The sequence below is a fragment of the Cajanus cajan genome, chromosome 9 (genome assembly GCF_000230855.2).
Source record: "Cajanus cajan strain Asha chromosome 9, NIPB_CcT2T_4, whole genome shotgun sequence".
NCBI lineage: Eukaryota > Viridiplantae > Streptophyta > Magnoliopsida > Fabales > Fabaceae > Cajanus > Cajanus cajan.
This window is the reverse complement of record NC_138525.1, coordinates 52,033,702-52,051,977: the sequence shown is the minus strand read 5'-3', so window position 1 is coordinate 52,051,977 and position 18,276 is coordinate 52,033,702. Positions and strand designations below refer to the sequence as shown.

General features: G+C 31.3%; 2 protein-coding genes across 3 annotated transcripts; both read left to right on the top strand.

Moving 5' to 3' along the window:
• The first annotated feature begins 1,085 nt into the window (after positions 1 to 1,085).
• LOC109796147 (elongation factor) lies at positions 1,086 to 5,777 on the top strand. The gene is made up of 6 exons (XM_020355803.3): positions 1,086 to 1,433; positions 2,398 to 2,512; positions 2,612 to 2,823; positions 2,919 to 2,946; positions 4,892 to 5,000; positions 5,463 to 5,777. The coding sequence occupies exons 1-6, from the start codon at positions 1,185 to 1,187 to the stop codon at positions 5,542 to 5,544; spliced, it is 795 nt and encodes a 264-aa protein (XP_020211392.1). The 5' UTR covers positions 1,086 to 1,184; the 3' UTR covers positions 5,545 to 5,777.
• Positions 5,778 to 7,167: 1,390 nt separating this feature from the next.
• Positions 7,168 to 17,406, top strand: LOC109796146 (uncharacterized). 2 transcript variants are annotated; one of them, XM_020355801.3, is made up of 16 exons: positions 7,168 to 7,451; positions 7,621 to 7,713; positions 7,921 to 8,079; positions 8,364 to 8,651; positions 8,790 to 8,890; positions 9,462 to 9,546; positions 9,702 to 9,917; positions 10,332 to 10,391; positions 11,529 to 11,608; positions 13,346 to 13,665; positions 13,761 to 13,852; positions 13,936 to 14,065; positions 15,185 to 16,332; positions 16,413 to 16,708; positions 16,795 to 16,953; positions 17,060 to 17,406. In XM_020355801.3, exons 1-16 carry the CDS (start codon positions 7,314 to 7,316, stop codon positions 17,190 to 17,192), a joined length of 3,498 nt encoding a protein of 1,165 aa, XP_020211390.1. In that variant the 5' UTR covers positions 7,168 to 7,313; the 3' UTR covers positions 17,193 to 17,406. The 2 variants fall into 2 exon arrangements, with proteins under 2 accessions (XP_020211390.1, XP_020211391.1); XM_020355802.3 differs by having other exon boundaries at positions 7,169 to 7,451; positions 8,364 to 8,648.
• Positions 17,407 to 18,276: the final 870 nt, after the last annotated feature.

The window sequence follows — 18,276 nt, the reverse complement described above, 5'->3', positions numbered from 1 at the left end:
ATTTCTTTTTTTTTTCTTGTTTATTTATTTACTTCTTTTAATACAATACAGGCACAAAGTGCCTTTTTCCTACTAGTTAAATTAAAAATAATTAACGTTATGAAATAAATTATGTTTTTTAAATTTAAAGAAAATATCGTTATAAAAATCTAATGAAATATGAGATAAAGATATACTTATAATAAATAATAATAATTTATTTATAAATAAACATAAATTATTCTACATTAATAATTATAATTTAATTAATAACAATGTATAATTATTAGTTATTTTGGATTGAATATGTTAAATTATGGTTCAACATGAAAAATCATAAAATGATTTTTTTTAACTTTAGCTATAAAAAGAATCAAGCGATTTTTACTTGTTATAGATAAAATTTATTATTATTTTTATCTAATATATACTATGCATTTGGTATATCGGTTAAAGGACATTAAATATACACATTTTAAATATTTTAAAATACGAAAATATATTAAAATTTAAAATATAAAAAATATGTTATTTTTATAATCAAAATATATTTTTTTATTTACTTGATTTATACACGTGATATATATTAGTAAAGTTAAATTATATTTTTTTGTCTTTTTTAAGTAAACTAAATTATATTTTAATTTTTATTTTATTTTCATTTTTGTTTTAACTTATCATTTTTACATGATAAAAATAAGAAGATTTGATTAAAATATTATTAAATATTAATTATTATATCATCTATTTAACTTTAATCATAACTAATATAAAATTATAAATTTTATAAAATTAAAAAATTAAAATTAAAAAAAATACCAAAATTAGAAATTTGATATAAAAAGAAAATACAATTTAACCTAACAACAAACACCTTATTCTATTCGGTTAAGACTTAAGAGTATTGTTGGTTTCTTTTTTTTTTTTTTTTCTCTAAGTTTGTTTTTCGAGTTTATCCTCTAATAACTAACTACAATTTTTTTTATAAATAAAAAAAAAAAAAAACAAACAAACAAACAAACTGTTACAGACTTAAAAAAATATATTACTTATTTAATTATTAAAAAAACTGTTATTCCCTTATCGTACTTTTTCCCTATACAAGCGTGTAAGTTCATACTAAAAGCAATCCATTTCCTGCGAAAACCGAAACCCTAACAGATTTGGGCCAATTGGAAGAATACTGAATCCTCAAAAGTCAAACCATGCGAAGCGTAGAGGTGGCCAAGACGGTGCTCGAGGTCGCCGACGTCGCTTGGACCGCCGTCGAGCACACCCACAATTACCGCCGCCACCACAATTATCCCGTCGTCGCCGACTATAACTGCCCCTCCGACCAAGACTTGGAGTCTTTGCGATCAGAAAATCGACGCCTCAGGAACTTGCTCAGCCAGAATCTGAAACTACTCCAAAACCTCTCTGATTCGCCTTGCTTCGATAATTGCCCTCCCGATGTACACCCCTTTTCTCTCCTTCTATCAAACAATGTTCTTTTTTGTAAAATGTCTTTTATTTTTCTTAAAATTGGCATTTCAATTACTTCAAAAGGTTAAATAAATTATTGTTTAATTTATTTTAAATTGGATAATACATCTTTCTTTATAATTGAAAAGAACATCAATAATTGTTTGGTTATATCAAACAGGCTGTGTTTCACAAATGAACACTTCACCTAACCTTCATCTTCAAAGGGCCAGTTTGTGTTAAAGTTTTATAAAATTGATTTTGGTGTAATTTAATTTTGATAGCATTAGGAGGGATGAGTGCCAAGTTAATCTCAACCGCGGATGTTACATTGCTAACGTAGGAGGAATTGATTCTGTATAATTACCGAACGAGCATGAATTTGTGTCACGGCTACTAGGCATCTGGATAGGAAATGAAAAAAAAAAATACTAATAATTTATGGTTATTTATTTATTTTTGAATTGGGTGCTACTGTTTCCTTAAATTTTATTTTTATCAAAGAAGCTAATTGTTATCCAATAAAATATTGGTCGCGTTGGAAATGAGCTGAGACTAGACATCATAAAGTTGCCACTTTGGGTGTTCTTAACCTAACCATTACCCTCGACACCGTGTATCAGTGGAATTAGTCTAATACTTGTGGGAATATTGGTAAATAAAGAAAAAATAAGCTTTTCATAAATAAAAAAAAAAAACAAAAAAGAAGCTAATTTCTGGGGCAAGTTTATTTTTTGAATTGGGTACTTTTAGTTTCTTAGTAATTATGTACAAATTAAGCTATTTTGGGTACTGGTCAATCATTCTGTGTGATATTGTTTCACCTGCATTTGCAAAACAGCAAGCATTTCCATAATATCATTCCAAGGGGTATTAGTTGGCTGCGTTGTGCATTGGCTGTTGTCATGATGTTTCCCCTTTCATTGTTTATATTTTGGGGGTATTTGATTGCAGTTGAATGACCGGTTAATTGCTACCATGAGGTCTGATGAGTACCTGACTCGGCTGAAGTTCCTACAAGAAGAAACTGCTAGCGGAGGAAATCAATTTCCCTTCAAAGAGGCTAATGGTATTTGGTTAAGTTTCTTTGCTGTTGCTGGTGTACCTTGTGTGTGCTGAACTACTTGGATATTGACAATTTCTCTGGTTTTTGGTTTGTATTTGACAGAGGTTGATTATCGGTCAGCTGACATTTTGGTCAATGTTGATTCTCAAGAACCCAGTTGGTGGGTTTGGGTTAAGGATGAGACAGATCCTAGTAATATGGAGGAATGGAGTGGAATTGATGATGAGAGTTACTTGGTCATCAGTGAGGAACATGTGGTTGATGGTGTTGCCAACTTTATGGCCAGATGCATTTTGTCAAACCCAAAAGCTCGGGTGCGTGTGACCGTGTCTGTGTTCAAAGAATATGCATTGTTATTAATCTCTTTTTCTGGATCTGACTGACATTAATTGCCTTGTTATAATTGCAGAATTTGTCGCCAGAGGAACTGCAGAAAAGTGAGTTTTTTTGTCACATTTTTGCATCTAAATGGTTTTTCCTTTACATTTCCTTCACCTAATTTGTAATAAAGGATCTAGAATTGTAGTTTATAATCTGCTCTTGCTCAAATGGGTTCGTAAAAGGTTCTCCAATCCTTTTATTTTTTCTGCTTGGTGAGGAAACTGTTAGGCTCGAGAGCCAGCCTTAGTAGAATATTGAGGGTAGGATTTGGGGGATTTATTCCCAATGGAATAAAAATCAGGGGCCATAGAGATAGAAGAATAGAAGGGGGGCGCCACAATTCTCAAGAATTGGTAAGCCATGGGAAAAGATTGCCACAAGAGTCAAGGCCTCTTGATAAGATCAAGGTTTGACTAAATGTAGAACCCCAAGAGAGTCAGTTTCTCTCCAATTGGAAAATACTCCTCTTCATCACTAGGTAGGGCAAAATCATAAAAAAAAAAATTCACTAATGATCTCCCTATTTTGTTTAAGTAACATAGTCTTCTTATTTTGGCACTTCAAAGCTATGTGACCTCTTCCCAAACACTTGAAATATTTTATCTTTAGGGGACTCTTTGGACTTATTTCGAGTCCTTTGAGGTACAACAGTGAATTGCTTGAGGAAGTACCTCCCTTCTTATTTTTTTCTTTCAACTTGGAAAATCAAAGTTTGAAAAACTTCTCCTCATGTCACCCTTTCCTGAGTTGTTGTTTTACCTTAGTGGCTTGAGACATTAATTCTTTCAATTCCACATACTTTTGCAACTCCTAAACATCCCTTATATCACTATTCTGCCTTTATACAAAACATGTCGTAGTGGTGATGAGGAGTATTTTCCAATTGGAGAGAAACTAAATCTATTGGGTTCTTCATTGAGCTAAACCATGTTTTTTCCAAGAGCTCTTGACTCTTGTGGTGATCTTCTACTGTGACTTATCAATTCTCAAGAATTGTGATGCTTCCCTTCTATTCTTCTATCAATTTTCTTTTTGTTATTTTTTTTCTGATTAGGTTAGTAGTTACCAACAATGTTCCTTAATCCAGCCTATAAGTAACCTTTTACATGGCCCAACTCTAAGGGAAAAGTGTACAAGTTGCCTAGTCTAGCATTCATATGGTTCTTAACAAACTTTTGACTTTTAGCTGCAGAGTCATTAAGTTAAGTTGTAACTAATGGGTAAAGTCCTTTTCAAATATGATGGATGAGAAAAATACTTTTTTTTCAGATAATCTTCCAACTAAATGATTTTTTTCTTTTCTACATTTAATGCTTTTATATCAAAATTGCTGATCCATGAGCTGGGAACCACTGTCTTGCTTCAAAATCCAATACTTGTTCTGTAAACTTGATTATAAATTTGGTTCTTATACTTGACATTTTTTCTGTTTTTAGTCCTTACGTGAAAAACAAATAAAAACTTTAGATTTTGAATCCTATGTTAAAAAATAAAAGTTTATTAATTGATTTTTTTGTTTGCCAGAGTTATAACAAATTTTGATGTAGTCCTTGTAGTTGACACTTCTTTGTTATAGTCCCTACATCAAAAAAATTTCATACTTCATTTTGGTCTCTACATAAAAGATTAAATAAATAAATAAATAAACTCTGCACAATGATCCCTACATGGTCCACCATTTTTCATTTTGATCCCTCTATGAAAATAAAACTAAATTCTATTATGACTTAAGCTATTCAGCAAATGCCAGGGAGTTATTTGTAAACTTTTTTAATGTAAGGACAAAGATGTAAAATTTTTCATATATGAGAACTAAATAAAAAATGCAAGTATAGGACCAAATTGTAGTTTAACCTTATCTTATTCATTTTCCTATCTACCTTTGGCAATATTTTGATTGATATGATTTTTTAATGAAGTGTCTAATTACACATTTTTTTGTCATTGTGATTAATATCAAAATATCTGCATCTCATTTCAAATTATCTGATGATGTTACAGCACTATCAAAAGCATTGCAAGGTACAAGCAAACTGGAAAAGATTTTAGATATTTGGCAAGCTGGAAAGTTGTTTTATACTCTGTCTACCTGGGGACTTGCTTTGGCAGGGTAACACTCTCAACTATTATTATGATTTCAAAACATACTTCTATATTCTGTCTTTTGCTGGACACGAGAAAGACATATACATGTCATGATGAAAATTGGTAAAGATTCTAAAACAATTTCAGTAAAATACTTTTATACCCTGTATTTTCCTGGACATTTTGATCGTGCATGCATGTGCGTGTGTACGCTGACAATTTGTCATTTTTTGTATGACATATTATGCAGAAAATGTTTGAAATTTATTAATCAAATGAAATTCTAAGTTGTTTATATTCTCTGCAAATTAAATGAAGTTGTGATCTTCCTTCGACTCAAGTAAATAACATTGAATTAGAAAGAAATGCAGCATCTCCACGAACTTGTTTAGCTAAGGCTACTCTAGTTTTACTCAAGCTAAACTTGAATTGTGTATTAGTCAATGGCAATGTTTTCTAATTTTTTGTCTTACTATTTTGATAACAGGCTTTATCAAAGTCGTGCATTGCTGAGAGTTGCTGCAAAGGGTGTTCATACAGGCAGTAAACTTGCCCTGAAGGCTCTCTAAAGATGACTGTTCCATGACCATGGCAAATATATGGAGCTTAATGAGCCTTGTCTGTGTATAAATTTATTTGTTAATTACTTCCTACAAAATCTAGCTGATGCAAACAACTTGTAAATAAAATTATTCGTTGTCTTGTCTAGCTGTGAATTCCATGCTGGCTTCTATTCTTCTAACAATGCTACTATTGCAACAGTGTGAAATTGCATTGAACATTTTATTGTTGAATGGCTTAATGCTTGTGTTCACATTTTATCCCCTTAAAGACTTCCATGGTGTTGATGTTAATTCACTGAATTCTTTCTTGTAAATAGCAGGTGTAGATGCAGTTAATGCTAATGTTTTAAAATGTCTGTAATATATGTAGCATCAAATTTATTTTTACTCCAGGAAAAATGTAACATCCAAATACAATGCCCGTGAAAGAATAGACAATCCTTATGACATCTGAAAGCTGTTTTCAGTAGAAACAAGAAACAGAAGGCCCGTGAAAAGCAGACAATCTTTATGACATTTGAAAGCTGTTTTCGGTACAAACAAGAACCATTGTATGGCCGGAAACAGTCTCCAATATGATGATGGACTACTCACTGTTTCAAAATAAATATAGTCTACACCTGCACACAATCCTGATTCTCTTGCACGCGTTAGTATTTTGAGAGAAAGCATTTATTGTTCTTTAATTGAAGTATTTTTAAATTTAATTTTAAATCTATAATTTTAATTTTTATTTTTAAATTTATCTTTAATATCTTTTTAATAAAAAACATCAAAAGATAAAAATAATATCTTGTATTACAATACAAAATATTTATCATAAATTAAAAATATAAATTATATGTTCACTAACATTTATTTTTACAAGTTTTAATTTTAATTATAATATGATTTATTTACTCAAGAATTTATTAGTTATAAATTTGTTATATAAAATAAATATTTATTTTGGACATTATACAAGGTAAAATACAATTAGTAAAAGAAATTATAATGTTAAAGTTAAATATAAAAATAATAATAATCAAACTAAAATATTTATAATTTTTGAATAAAAAATGTTTATAATTACACTTTACATATAATATTTTTACAACAAAATTTATTCAGACCTATAATTTAATTTTTAAAATTTATCTTAAATTACACAGAAAATGTTACGATAAATTATTTATATGTCATTATTTATATTACTTTTATACATTATTTACATAAATTATTTAGACTAATCTTTTTTTAAAGTATTTAGACTAATCTAAAAATATTAAAATGTAAATATTATTAATTTGCATAAGAAAATATTAAGTAGACTAATCTTTTTTTATATGTTCATGTGTATTTTAATTAATTATAATATATAAATAATTTATTAAATTATTTTAATATTTTTATATCACTTTAAAACATGTCTTTACTCAATAAAAATAAAACATCTAATTATTTATTATTATTTTTTCTTTTATTTTTAACCAAACAACTCACAATATTATTTTTCTTCCTTCTCTTTTGTAAAATTAAACTTAAATTATTTGTTTTTCATCTATTTATTTTTTCTCACTTTTTTGTTCTTTGCACCGTTTTTTTTCCAATTCTGTGACACTTAAGTAACCTTTTAAGAAGTATAAAATCACATGCAGCATTGCAGGGAATCTTAACTCCAAAATATTTCAATTTTAAAAACTTTCGGTTTCTGTTACATTGATTCCATTAAATACAGTCTCAATTTCAAAACCTTGTTGTTCATTCATTCAATCACAAAAAAAAAAAAAAAAATAATGGAGGAGGAACCACACAATCAAAGCACACCCAAGCGCAGGAAAACAGAGAAAAAAGAACAAAGTTCCCCTGTGACAGAGAAGAAGAAGAAGAATTCCCCTGCAAAACGACTCACTCCAAGGAAGAGTAACTCCAAGGTGACTCACTGTTTATAGATAGTTCATTTGATGTCAATTAAAATGATTCATTGTTCGGTGTGCATGTGTTTTTGTTTTCTCATATATTTTTCGGTGTGTGTTGAATTTGAGACCTCCCAAAGGGAATGTGAAAATTGAGAATTTTCTAATGTGTCCTTTACTTGGGCAGAATAGCACGCCTAAGAAAAATGGATCGGTTGCCAATTCACCCAATTCTGCATGGAAGTTCGACTTGAAGTTAGAGGCAAAATTATCGGCTGAGGTTAGTGTTTCATATAACTTTGACTTATGAGAGAATTTTTTTGTCTGTGTTTGAGCTGTGTGGAATAGTGACATGTTGTAAAATTTTGATGATCTGACCTGTTGGTGCATTGACCTTTTAAGTTTTTGTTAAGGTTTTTGAAGTCAGGGACTTGGTTTCATGCTGCATGATTGTAATGTGATTCTTTTTATGTATTTTTTGTATCAGGAAGATTCTAGGGTGTATGCAGGACTGAAAATACATCCGTTTTTTTCATTGTGGAAGGTAGAGAAGAAAAATCAGGAGGAGGAATGTAGTTTAATCCCTACTAAGAGGGAAGGGAGAGGAGTTACATGTGATTCTATTCATGTATTTGAAAATGTTCAGGTATGATTTGATGTTGCTACCTCTAATGTGAACAAAGAGTAGCTTGGATTTGTGAATTGTGAAAAAGATTAGGTGTTTGGCCTAAAACAACATGTGACCCTTTTGATGGGGTTTCACTCACAAGTATGTTGAGTGATAGGAAGTTCTGTTCTATTAGTTTTTTCTTTGTTTTTATAGATTCTTCTCTTCATTACAAAATTTCTTCTTTTATTAAAAAAATTAAATATTTAAATGAATTTTCTTGTTTGAGATTTAAATTCTGTAATTTCTTATTGTCAATGCAGGATGATGTTTCACCCCTTGACTGGAGTGGTTGGACATTTTTGAATGATACCACCACTGCGGAGTTTGGTCCAACAAGTTTAAATTTATGTTTTGTTGAATCCTTAAATTTTGATAACTTTCCTGATGCTTTAAAATCCTCAAGCACTTCAATTTCTCAGAATGTCATGTCTTGCTCAGATCAACTTTTTAAACAGTCAGATAATATGCTGGAAATATCACTAACAAATTCAGCTGGCCTAGCTAATGAGCGAGCAATATGTCCATCAAAGCTAGAAGGTGTCAAGGTGGTATATAATTTATTGTATAATATACTTTGTTCTCAATAATCCATCCCCTTTTCACAACTAAAAATAATCAGTAGAAACTAGTTTAGAAGTGATACTCTCATCTCAGTGTACTTATAACTTACAAAAAATTATTATCAGGACCTGGACTTGGAGGGGAATGAAATCAATACTTTTTCAGGACATAAGAACATTTTCAGAAAGTCAGATACTGAGCCACAAAGTAAATTTCTTCAAGAAAGGTTAACACACATTACCCAAACCAAATATCTTCTTGGTGATAATATGCGTAAATTTTACCATAGTGAATCTTTTTTTTTATTTTATGTTTATGTCATGCATATTTTCTTTATATTGTAGATTCTCTTAATTACCTTTTGTTGCACTGTTTATTTTTTCTTTTCACTAAACCATTACATGAACTTTGAGTCTCAGTTATTAGATCCTTTAAGACTAGGAACAATATATCCCTAATTAATTGGTTTACTTGTGATTGTTTTGGCCAAAAGCAAGGTGGCTGTGAAATCATTTTGTGGTCTTTACATTTTGATAGATGTGGTATACTATTTTAAGCAATCACTTTCTGTTTCTTTCTTTTCGCAATCTCTCTCTTAACCTACTAAGTACGGACTGATGTATGTGTCTACTTTCTCTTAGCACTACAGTTATATGTCTGTTTTTCTAATTTTTTTTTTATGATGTGATTGACAGCATCTATTACAGCTGGAACTTCTTTTTTTTTGGCATTTATGCTGGAGACTTGTCTAGCAATTTTTTTACTGATATAGTTTTCCCTTGAATACTGCTTTGCAGTATGAGGTCTTACTACCATAGTTGTGAAAGTAAAGCTAAGAGCAGTTTATGGATACATAAATACAAACCAACAAAAGCTTTTGAGGTTCGACATTTTTTGTTCATATTGTATTATATATATATATATGTGTGTGCGCGCGCGCATGCACGCGCTCACACTCACATATTAAATTGCATGTTTTAATTCTCAATGTTTGTATTTTCTGAATTATGCATTTATTATATCCTGACTTTGTTTAGGTGTGTGGTAACGAAGAGGCTGTGAATTTCTTGCGTGACTGGTTACACCTTTGGCATAAAAGACGTTATGAATGCAGCAAAAAGGATTCGTCTAATAGGGATAGTCAAAGGCAAGATGATGACAATCATATCTATTCTGACAGTGACCATGCTTCAGAAGTTATTGATGAGAAGGATTCCCTACAGAATGTTCTTCTGATTACAGGACCAATTGGGGTGTGTTGAAATACATAATCATGTGTCATTTGATTAATAAAAATATAATTTAATGGGTGAAAATTCTAAATGGTATGGAAAATGAAAAAATAACTTTGATTTTTAACTAACTAGAGACTGAATGACCCAATTATAAAACTATTTCACAATTGAGTTATAATCTTTTGTGGCATATTAAATTCTAGGTAATTTTTTTTAACGTCTCTTCTATTTTGCTTTTTTTTACGCAAATCCTTTCTATTTTTAAAACTTACACAAAACCCCTCCTATTTATAAATATGATGTGAATGAATCTAACATAGTTCTTGATAATTATCATCATTTATATGCTGTCGGATTCAATATTTTTAGTGTAAACACTTATTGTTCATAACTTTTTACTGGTTGCTAAAGTATGAGTTTGTAATGCTGCAGAGCGGCAAGTCTGCAGCTGTTTATGCTTGTGCCCAAGAGCAAGGGTTTGAGATTTTAGAGGTATCACTATTTAACAATATATTTTTGGATATTAATACTTTCAATTTGATCTATTTTTAATTATACTATTCATTAATCTCATGCACCTTACTAATAGTTACATTTAATTTTTCAAATGAATCTAGATCAAGAAGAAATTAAAACTAGAATGAACTCAAACATCACATAAGTTACCATCAATGTAGGAACACTCTTTCTCAACATTCTATTGATCAATTTTTACTCAAACTATCCAGAAGTAAACCTTAATCATCTTCAAAATTAACCTTTCATTTTATGAAAACTTGGAAACACAAACAAGTTTCAACAACTTCAGCACTTTTTTGTTTGAAAATATTTTCATTCCTTGTAAGTTACAATCAATGTTATAACACCCTGCCTGAACATCCTATTTCTCATACTCTTTCCTTAATTCATTCACAAACAGACCTTCATTGTCTTTATAAAAGGAATCAAGATCATTTTCAGCACGTAAATTCTGGCCACCTTTGTACCTACAAATGGAGAATCTTCTTCAACCTCTTCAGTAGGGTTTGAATCCTGAATGATGCAGGCATTATCAACAACATTGTTTAATTTCACTCTATCTATTCTCTCTTGGTGCATAGAGAAAACTCTAGACAGTTCACAACTTTAAAAAAATGCTTCAGCATTTATCTATTTCCCATCAGAATTCTGTCCTTTGTCACACTCATTTTGGAAATCAAGTTGATTTTCAGCATTGCCAATGCAACCTTATCTTTGTTTGTAACTACCAAAGCAAAAAATGTTTCCATGTGCCAATGTAAATCTCCACCTAACACCACTGATTACCTTCACAAATTAGAGGACCAATAATTAGAGGCATATGAAGTCTTCACCTATTTTCTTGATAACCCAGCAGTTTCCTTTCCTAAAGACATAATAATAGTACTGTTGGAAACAATTATTTGTGTAGCACTTATACTGGCCTAGTTTCCGATAGGAAGTATTTGAGAAATAGATGTAGGATGTATCCCCGCACTCCCTTGAGCAGCCTTTAATAAATATCTTCTAGTTGTTTCCTATTAAAACTTTTCCTTTCTTTGTTTTTATATATCTGTAATTTTGTTTATGAATTTGCAAAAATATTAAAGTTTATGGATCATGTCTTAACAGATCAATACATCAGATTGTCGAAAGGGGGCTGCTGTCAAGCAAAATCTTGGAGAGGCTCTTAAATCACATGCGGTGAAAAGGTTTATTAATTTGTACTTTCAATGCTTATTAAGAATCGTTGTGACTGAAATCATATGTTGCTGTGTTATTTTATCTGACCAAACTTTACCTTATACATGTGCTTTCACTTTCCTTCAATATTTTGTTGACTTATTTGACTGTTACTTTTGTTTTAGAAAGAGCATTTCTTCTTTCACATATAATCAGCACTTCTTTTAAATTTACATGGGAATATGGATGCCCCGGAGGAAATACCATAGACTAAATAAACTATATGCTGAATAGATAAAAGCATTGTGTGATTCTTTGTTGTCTTTATATTAGTAGATTGATTTTTTCAACCTCTAGTAGGGTGATTATCCAATTAAAGAGAGAAAAGAAAATTTGATTGAAAAAAAAAAAAAAACCTTGTGAGAATCACACCACAAAGGTAGTTGTTGTAGTTGGAGAGCCCAAATCCTTACAAACCCCACAGTAGAATCCCATGCTTCTAATGTTGGACTCAGGTCCCATACCTTGCAATTGGATCCTAACATTGCACCATGCTCAGTAGCACCAACGCCCATGCAGGTTGGCTATGCACTTGCCCTTTAACTAGTCCCATGTGAACATTGCAATTACTAGCATCAACCAAGGTTATTGATAACAAATAATGGTACATGACGGTGAGCCAAAAATCCGTCATAAACATATGGTGGCGGCCTATGGCAGACAAAAAGATATATATATATATATATATATATATATATATATATATATATATATATATATATATATATATATATATATATATATATATATATATTATATGCAAAAACAAAAAGAAACTGCAAAATATAATAAAAACAACATAATATCAACTTAAATAGTTAAATATCATAAATAACAAAATCATAATTCATTAAAGTTTCATAAAAATAAGGAACAAAAAATAATTGTCAATGTTAGAACAAAATAGGAACTCAAGCCAGACCCAACAAATGGAGATGGAGAAGAAGAAAAAAAAAAAGACAAAGAATAGGAACTCAAATAGAACAAAAAAGATGAAGAATTGTTGAATACACGAGGAAGAAGGACTGTTGTAAACATTTACAGCGTGATGGCCATGGCGGATTGCCATAAAATGCCAAATAACAGATGGCAAATGGCAATTTGCCTAGAGACTGTTCTGCTATTCCGTTATAACAGGGTTATAACAGTTATTTTATAACATTGGCATCACCACCTGTGCCACCCATTTGTAGATGTGAGACATGATAGAAGGCTTTGATACCAATTGATAAGTTCCAACGGCAATAAAAACCTTGGGAGAACCGAGAACCACACTGCAAAAGTTTGGTTGTGGTTGGAGAGTTCAAGAGCTTATAAACCTCACACTAGAATCCCATACTTCCAATGTGGGACTCAAGTCCCATAACTGGTAATTGGATCCTAACAAAATTTTAGATGTTCACGATAGTTAAAGGCATGATCAAACTATTAAGAAGTGTTGTTGAGGTCCCTAGATGTCTTAAGCAATAACCTTGTAATGTTGGCTGGAGTGCTGGATGGGCTCCTAAATTCATTCATCACTGAGATAGAAAAGCAAATGAATGGGTGTAAGGAGAAAATGTGAGAATAGAATTTAATATTGAATGTCTTCATTACATGGTTTTCTTTTTCAATCTTATTTTAATAGAATCAAGTTACTCATTGTAAGAAGCCTTCTGTCAAGCTGTTCTGATGTAATATATCTTAAATGGTGCTTTCTCTTTCAGTTTACTGGATCAAACTCTAAGTTCACATAAGAAAAATGAGCAGTTGCTTCCGGCTCCTGCTTTACCTAATGGTATAGCAGTTGAGGAGACAGATGATGGGATGATTGAACCGATAATCATTTCCGATGATGAAGCCCATAGTCCTGGTGGAACATCTCCAAGGTTACATGGAAAATGTGATGTACTTACAAGCGATAGTGTCCAGAGTTTAATTCTATTTGAGGATGTGGACATCCTTTTTCCTGAGGATAGCGGATGTATAGCTGCCATACGACACATTTCTGAGACAGCAAAAGGGCCAATTATATTGACCACCAATAGTGAGATGACTTGTTACAATAATGCATCATTGCTCAACTTATAGTTTTTATCAATGTGTGTTCATATTTATGACAATGTCATTTTTTCAAAATAGGTAATAATGCTGGCCTACCAGTTAGTTTCGCAAGACTACATATTTCTTTTTCATTGCCATTGCCAGATGAGTTGCTTTGTCATATGTACATGGTATGTGCTTTAGGATTTCCAATCCCTTGAAAGAAGGGAGAAAATGGAAAGCGAAATTTATACATTCTGTGGCTGACCTGCAGGTTTGTGTCATGGAAGAAGTCAACATCAATCCTCCTTTACTGAAAAAGTTTGTCCAGTCGTGTGGTGGAGATATTCGTAAAACCATTATGCAACTTCAGTTCTGGTTCCAGAGTAAAAAATACAGCAAAGGTGTATTACGGTTCCAGAGTAAACAATACACAAAAGTTGTATTACACAGCATACATTTGTTGCATGTGTGCATGTTTAAGACTTATAAGAAAACCATAATTGTCTAAATTTGGGCTTATTATTGCTCTCTCATTAAGGCCTACATTTTTTCATTTGTGTTAGCAATAGCTTACTACATGTATACAAAAAATAAAACATGTTATTATATTATTTATTGATTGATTTTGGGAAAGATTTAATAGGTTAAAAATGTTAGGTTTGAGATTAGATGAGCTGTGTTGCAAAAGACAGCAATTGGGACTAGATAATCTTAAAAAAAAAATACTTATATCAAGAGAGATAGGGATGAACAGTTTTGTAATTGTGAGAAAATTGACTTGGGGGAAACCAATATCAGTTACATGGTTATTTATTTATTCATTTTCTTTGAACAAATTCTTTCTGTTCATATATTGGAATTGTCTTTCTTGAGATTGCCATAATGGCTATTTTTCAATTAGCATCAAGATGTGCCCTCACCAGTTTTTCTAGTGCATGATACAGTATTATATTATGTCTTATTTTCTACAATATTACTATATCTTCTTAGAGAGTGAGCATTGGCACAGTAAGGTTGCTTGCTACCTTGTAACTTGGAGGTCTCACATACTCAAATTACAAACAGACTCTGCATTGAACACATAGATCAATTGGCAAAAGGTTGTCCTAGCTTGACTAGTCTTTAAAATGCAACTGCGTTATAAAGAGGGCTTTGTCATTCTTAATAGTCCTATTCAGCTCAAACCTAAATACAATGAATCAAACCCAAAAAACAGCCTCTCGATGTACATCTAGGCTCACTAGATCCCACTAGGTGAGACCATCGTGCTAGATTGCCCTTTTTAAGAAGTCTTATTGAAAACTTAAAAGATTTTTCTTTAATGCCTTTCCTCCCTATTTTCTTAATACATTTTAATTATGACCTCATTTTGATGGAAAGATTTTTTTCCCTAGGTACTTCTAGAAACCAACTGAAATCCATTGTGTGTGAATATAACTGCTTAGGTAATTAATATTGACAAATAATACAATGATTGATTCACATCACAAAAACTTACATTTTGTTTCTTTGCTGTCCAGACAGGAAAGCGCGGAAGGTGTACGGCTCACTTTCTTTTGATCTCGAGGCTTGTCATCAGATAGTACCAAAGATACTACCCTGGAATTATCCCTCGGATTTATCCAATCTAATTGAGAAGGAAGTTGCTAGGTCAATAACCATAATGGAGGAAAACTCATGCTTGCAGGAGTTAGTTAATAAAGATCTAGACATAAATGAAGGGAAAAATGATTTAGATGAGCCATGTATGAAGACTGGTTATTCAGAGACCAAGGTAGAGAGGATCAAGAGATCTCCTGCATGCAGTGAGTTTGAAAGTCAATATAATGCTGTTTATGGGCTTTCAAATTGTTCTGGATTCCCAATAACATCTTCTGGGAAAAAGGATCAAAGTAAAGTCATGGTGATGGCCTCTGATTGTAAGGTGATGGATCCAAATAATGGACATACTCAAGATGTTCATGATGACTCTTACAAGAGACATTCCCATGAAAGCAACAGTCAAATTCCCTGTAAGTTTGAATTGAATCAAACCTACCCCAGCACATTATTTAAAAAACTGGTTTGTTCTAGTTTGGAAGATTCAGAGGAAGAATGGTATAAGTATAGTGATGCATGCTTAAATGAAACACATAAATCATTTGATATACCCTGTTTTCCAGGATCAACATTCGTTCCTGAGACAGCAATTCAAAATGGAATGAAGTCCATGTCTGGACCAGTTTTTGGTTGTCATGCTGGTCCACTAGAAGTTCCTCTGAATAATGAGCAAACACCGTTCACTCTTGGTGTTTGTCAGTCCTCATACAAATTGCCACAAAATTCTTATTTATTGGAAAATACTGAAATTCATATACCTTCTCTGAAAACAGCTGTGCAAGATTTCAGAGATGAGAACTTGGAAACCACAGCTGTGTGTAATGTGATGGATGATTGTGGTCATGCTGATTCTAAATTGAAGTCAAAGATTGTTGAGTCCAGTCCATCTATGGCAACGGATATGGTACAAAATTTGTGGAGGGAACTTCGTGTTTGTCAAAAGGATTTAGGACAGCATGCCAACCCAGAACAGCAGGGTGTTGTTGAAGTTGTTAAACTTACTAGTGGGCTGACCAATCTAATTTCTGAAGCTGACTTACTGTTTCGTAATCACCAACAAAATCAAAATGTAAGTGCCTTTGAAAAATAAAAAATAAATCTTCATCTATATTGTAAGTACCTCCATTTATGATAATAATGAATGTGCAGGGTATCATGGAGCCTCCAATGTCCCTTCATGATGAAGTCACGTTTAGTTGGTATGATGAGCAGATGATGATGTCTACTATTGCTGAACATGGTTTTTGTTTATATGCCAAACACATATCAGATGTGGGATCTAAGTTCGGTTGTAAGAACGAGGTAGATCTAACTTCAGAGATGTTGGATTGCACTACTAATGTTATGGCACTGGGAAAATTATCTAGACAGGACTACACAAAAAGCACAGGTATCCATGCCAAAAAGCAATTAGAGATGAACAACCCAACAAATGATATGAAGAGGTATATGGCCTTAACTTTCATTTTACAAATTCTTTTTCGGTATTTATTTAATGTGGGCACTTACTTTGTCAATATAATGAAAACAGAAAATCTTTGTCCAAGGTGATACAGTCTATTACACCTGCGAGATCATCATTGGCAATGAAAGGTCTTGCATTCAATGAATATATATCTTCACTGCGCCAAATTTCAATTTCGGAAGGTTCCCGTATTTCACATGGTTCTGGAAAGATGAGAAAAGGAAGGTACATGTTTATGAAGCAAATTCAGTTTTGAACCTTCTGATTAATCGAAAAGGTTAACAACCAAGAATCATTGAATATTGCTCAATTGCATAATGTTTTAATGCAGGCGAGGTGCTCTACATTATTTGAGCAGAGGTTCAATGATGTCTCCAGAAGATATATTATTGGTGTGTGAAGGTGATTTATACAGAAAGATATCTTCGGAATGTACAGCTAACATGGAAAGCAATGGTACATGATTATACTTTGGAGCGTAGATTTAATTCAAGAATAAAGTCGTTTGTTCTTATGAAATAAAGCATTGGTGATTTATTTTCGCCTATGATTTATGATCATAGGCTTAGATTGGAAGATAAAACAGCAATAGGACTAGCACAGAGCTAGAAATTGTAAAAAAATAATTAATTGTAGGCATGCTATCTGTTGTTGAAATAATCTTTTTTTTATCTAGAATTCTGTAGGGGCCATGCAATTTTAGAGATGTTTCAACGATATCACAGATCATTTTGGGTTTTAACATGACTTTATTATATTTAAATTTGATACGAGAAAATTCAATTTCAAGTTTCAACCTCACCTATTTAATATTTATTAATAAAGAAGATAAATCAAAATTCCAACACCACTTTATTATATTCAAATTTGACATAAGAGGATCTTTCAACGATATTTAAAGGTGTTGAGTTTGAGTTTTATCTAAGAATGATTAATTTTTATTATTATTTTTTTTATTTTAAAATTTAAGAGTAAAATCATCTATAAAAAAATGTGTACTCCAATTTTAGAAAGAAATAATAGTCTTTTTTTATAAGACTCGTTATAATTTTTATAAAGTATTAATTTCACTTCTCTTGTCCCTATTAAAGATTAAAGATTGTGAGAATATATAATTATTGTTATAATGATGAGAAGATAATTTGATAAATGTCTTTTCTCACCTCTTAACTCGTAAATTGTCCTTTATCAATTAATTTTATTAGTATTAGTGCATAAACTTTAATAAGTAAAAAAGGATAGAATTAGAAAAATCATATTCTTTTTTATAAACTCAATAAAATTAATTAATCATGTAATTGAATTAAAAGTATCTTATAATAAAGATCAAAAAGTATAAAAGATATATTAAACACTAATAATTATAGTTTTAAAAAAATCTAAAAGTTGTCATATAATCATTTTTATTTCTATAAACTTAAATAAATATTTAATGTTTATTCATCCATCATATTACTCGTATCATGAAATAATTCATTTGAGATTTGATATATTTAATTCATTTTTTAATTAATAATTAATATTGCAATTTATTAAATAAATCTTCAA

Excerpts from the sequence above, each read along its gene's own strand:
- LOC109796146 (XM_020355801.3), top strand. The coding sequence starts at position 7,314 with ATGGAGGAGGAACCACACAATCAAAGCACACCCAAGCGCAGGAAAACA. Across the intron at positions 8,080-8,363 it reads ATGTATTTGAAAATGTTCAG|GATGATGTTTCACCCCTTGA; the intron begins GTATGATTTGAT and ends TTGTCAATGCAG. Across the intron at positions 10,392-11,528 it reads AAGGGTTTGAGATTTTAGAG|ATCAATACATCAGATTGTCG; the intron begins GTATCACTATTT and ends ATGTCTTAACAG.
- LOC109796147 (XM_020355803.3), top strand. The coding sequence starts at position 1,185 with ATGCGAAGCGTAGAGGTGGCCAAGACGGTGCTCGAGGTCGCCGACGTC. Across the intron at positions 2,947-4,891 it reads GCCAGAGGAACTGCAGAAAA|CACTATCAAAAGCATTGCAA; the intron begins GTGAGTTTTTTT and ends ATGATGTTACAG. Across the intron at positions 5,001-5,462 it reads TGGGGACTTGCTTTGGCAGG|GCTTTATCAAAGTCGTGCAT; the intron begins GTAACACTCTCA and ends TTTTGATAACAG.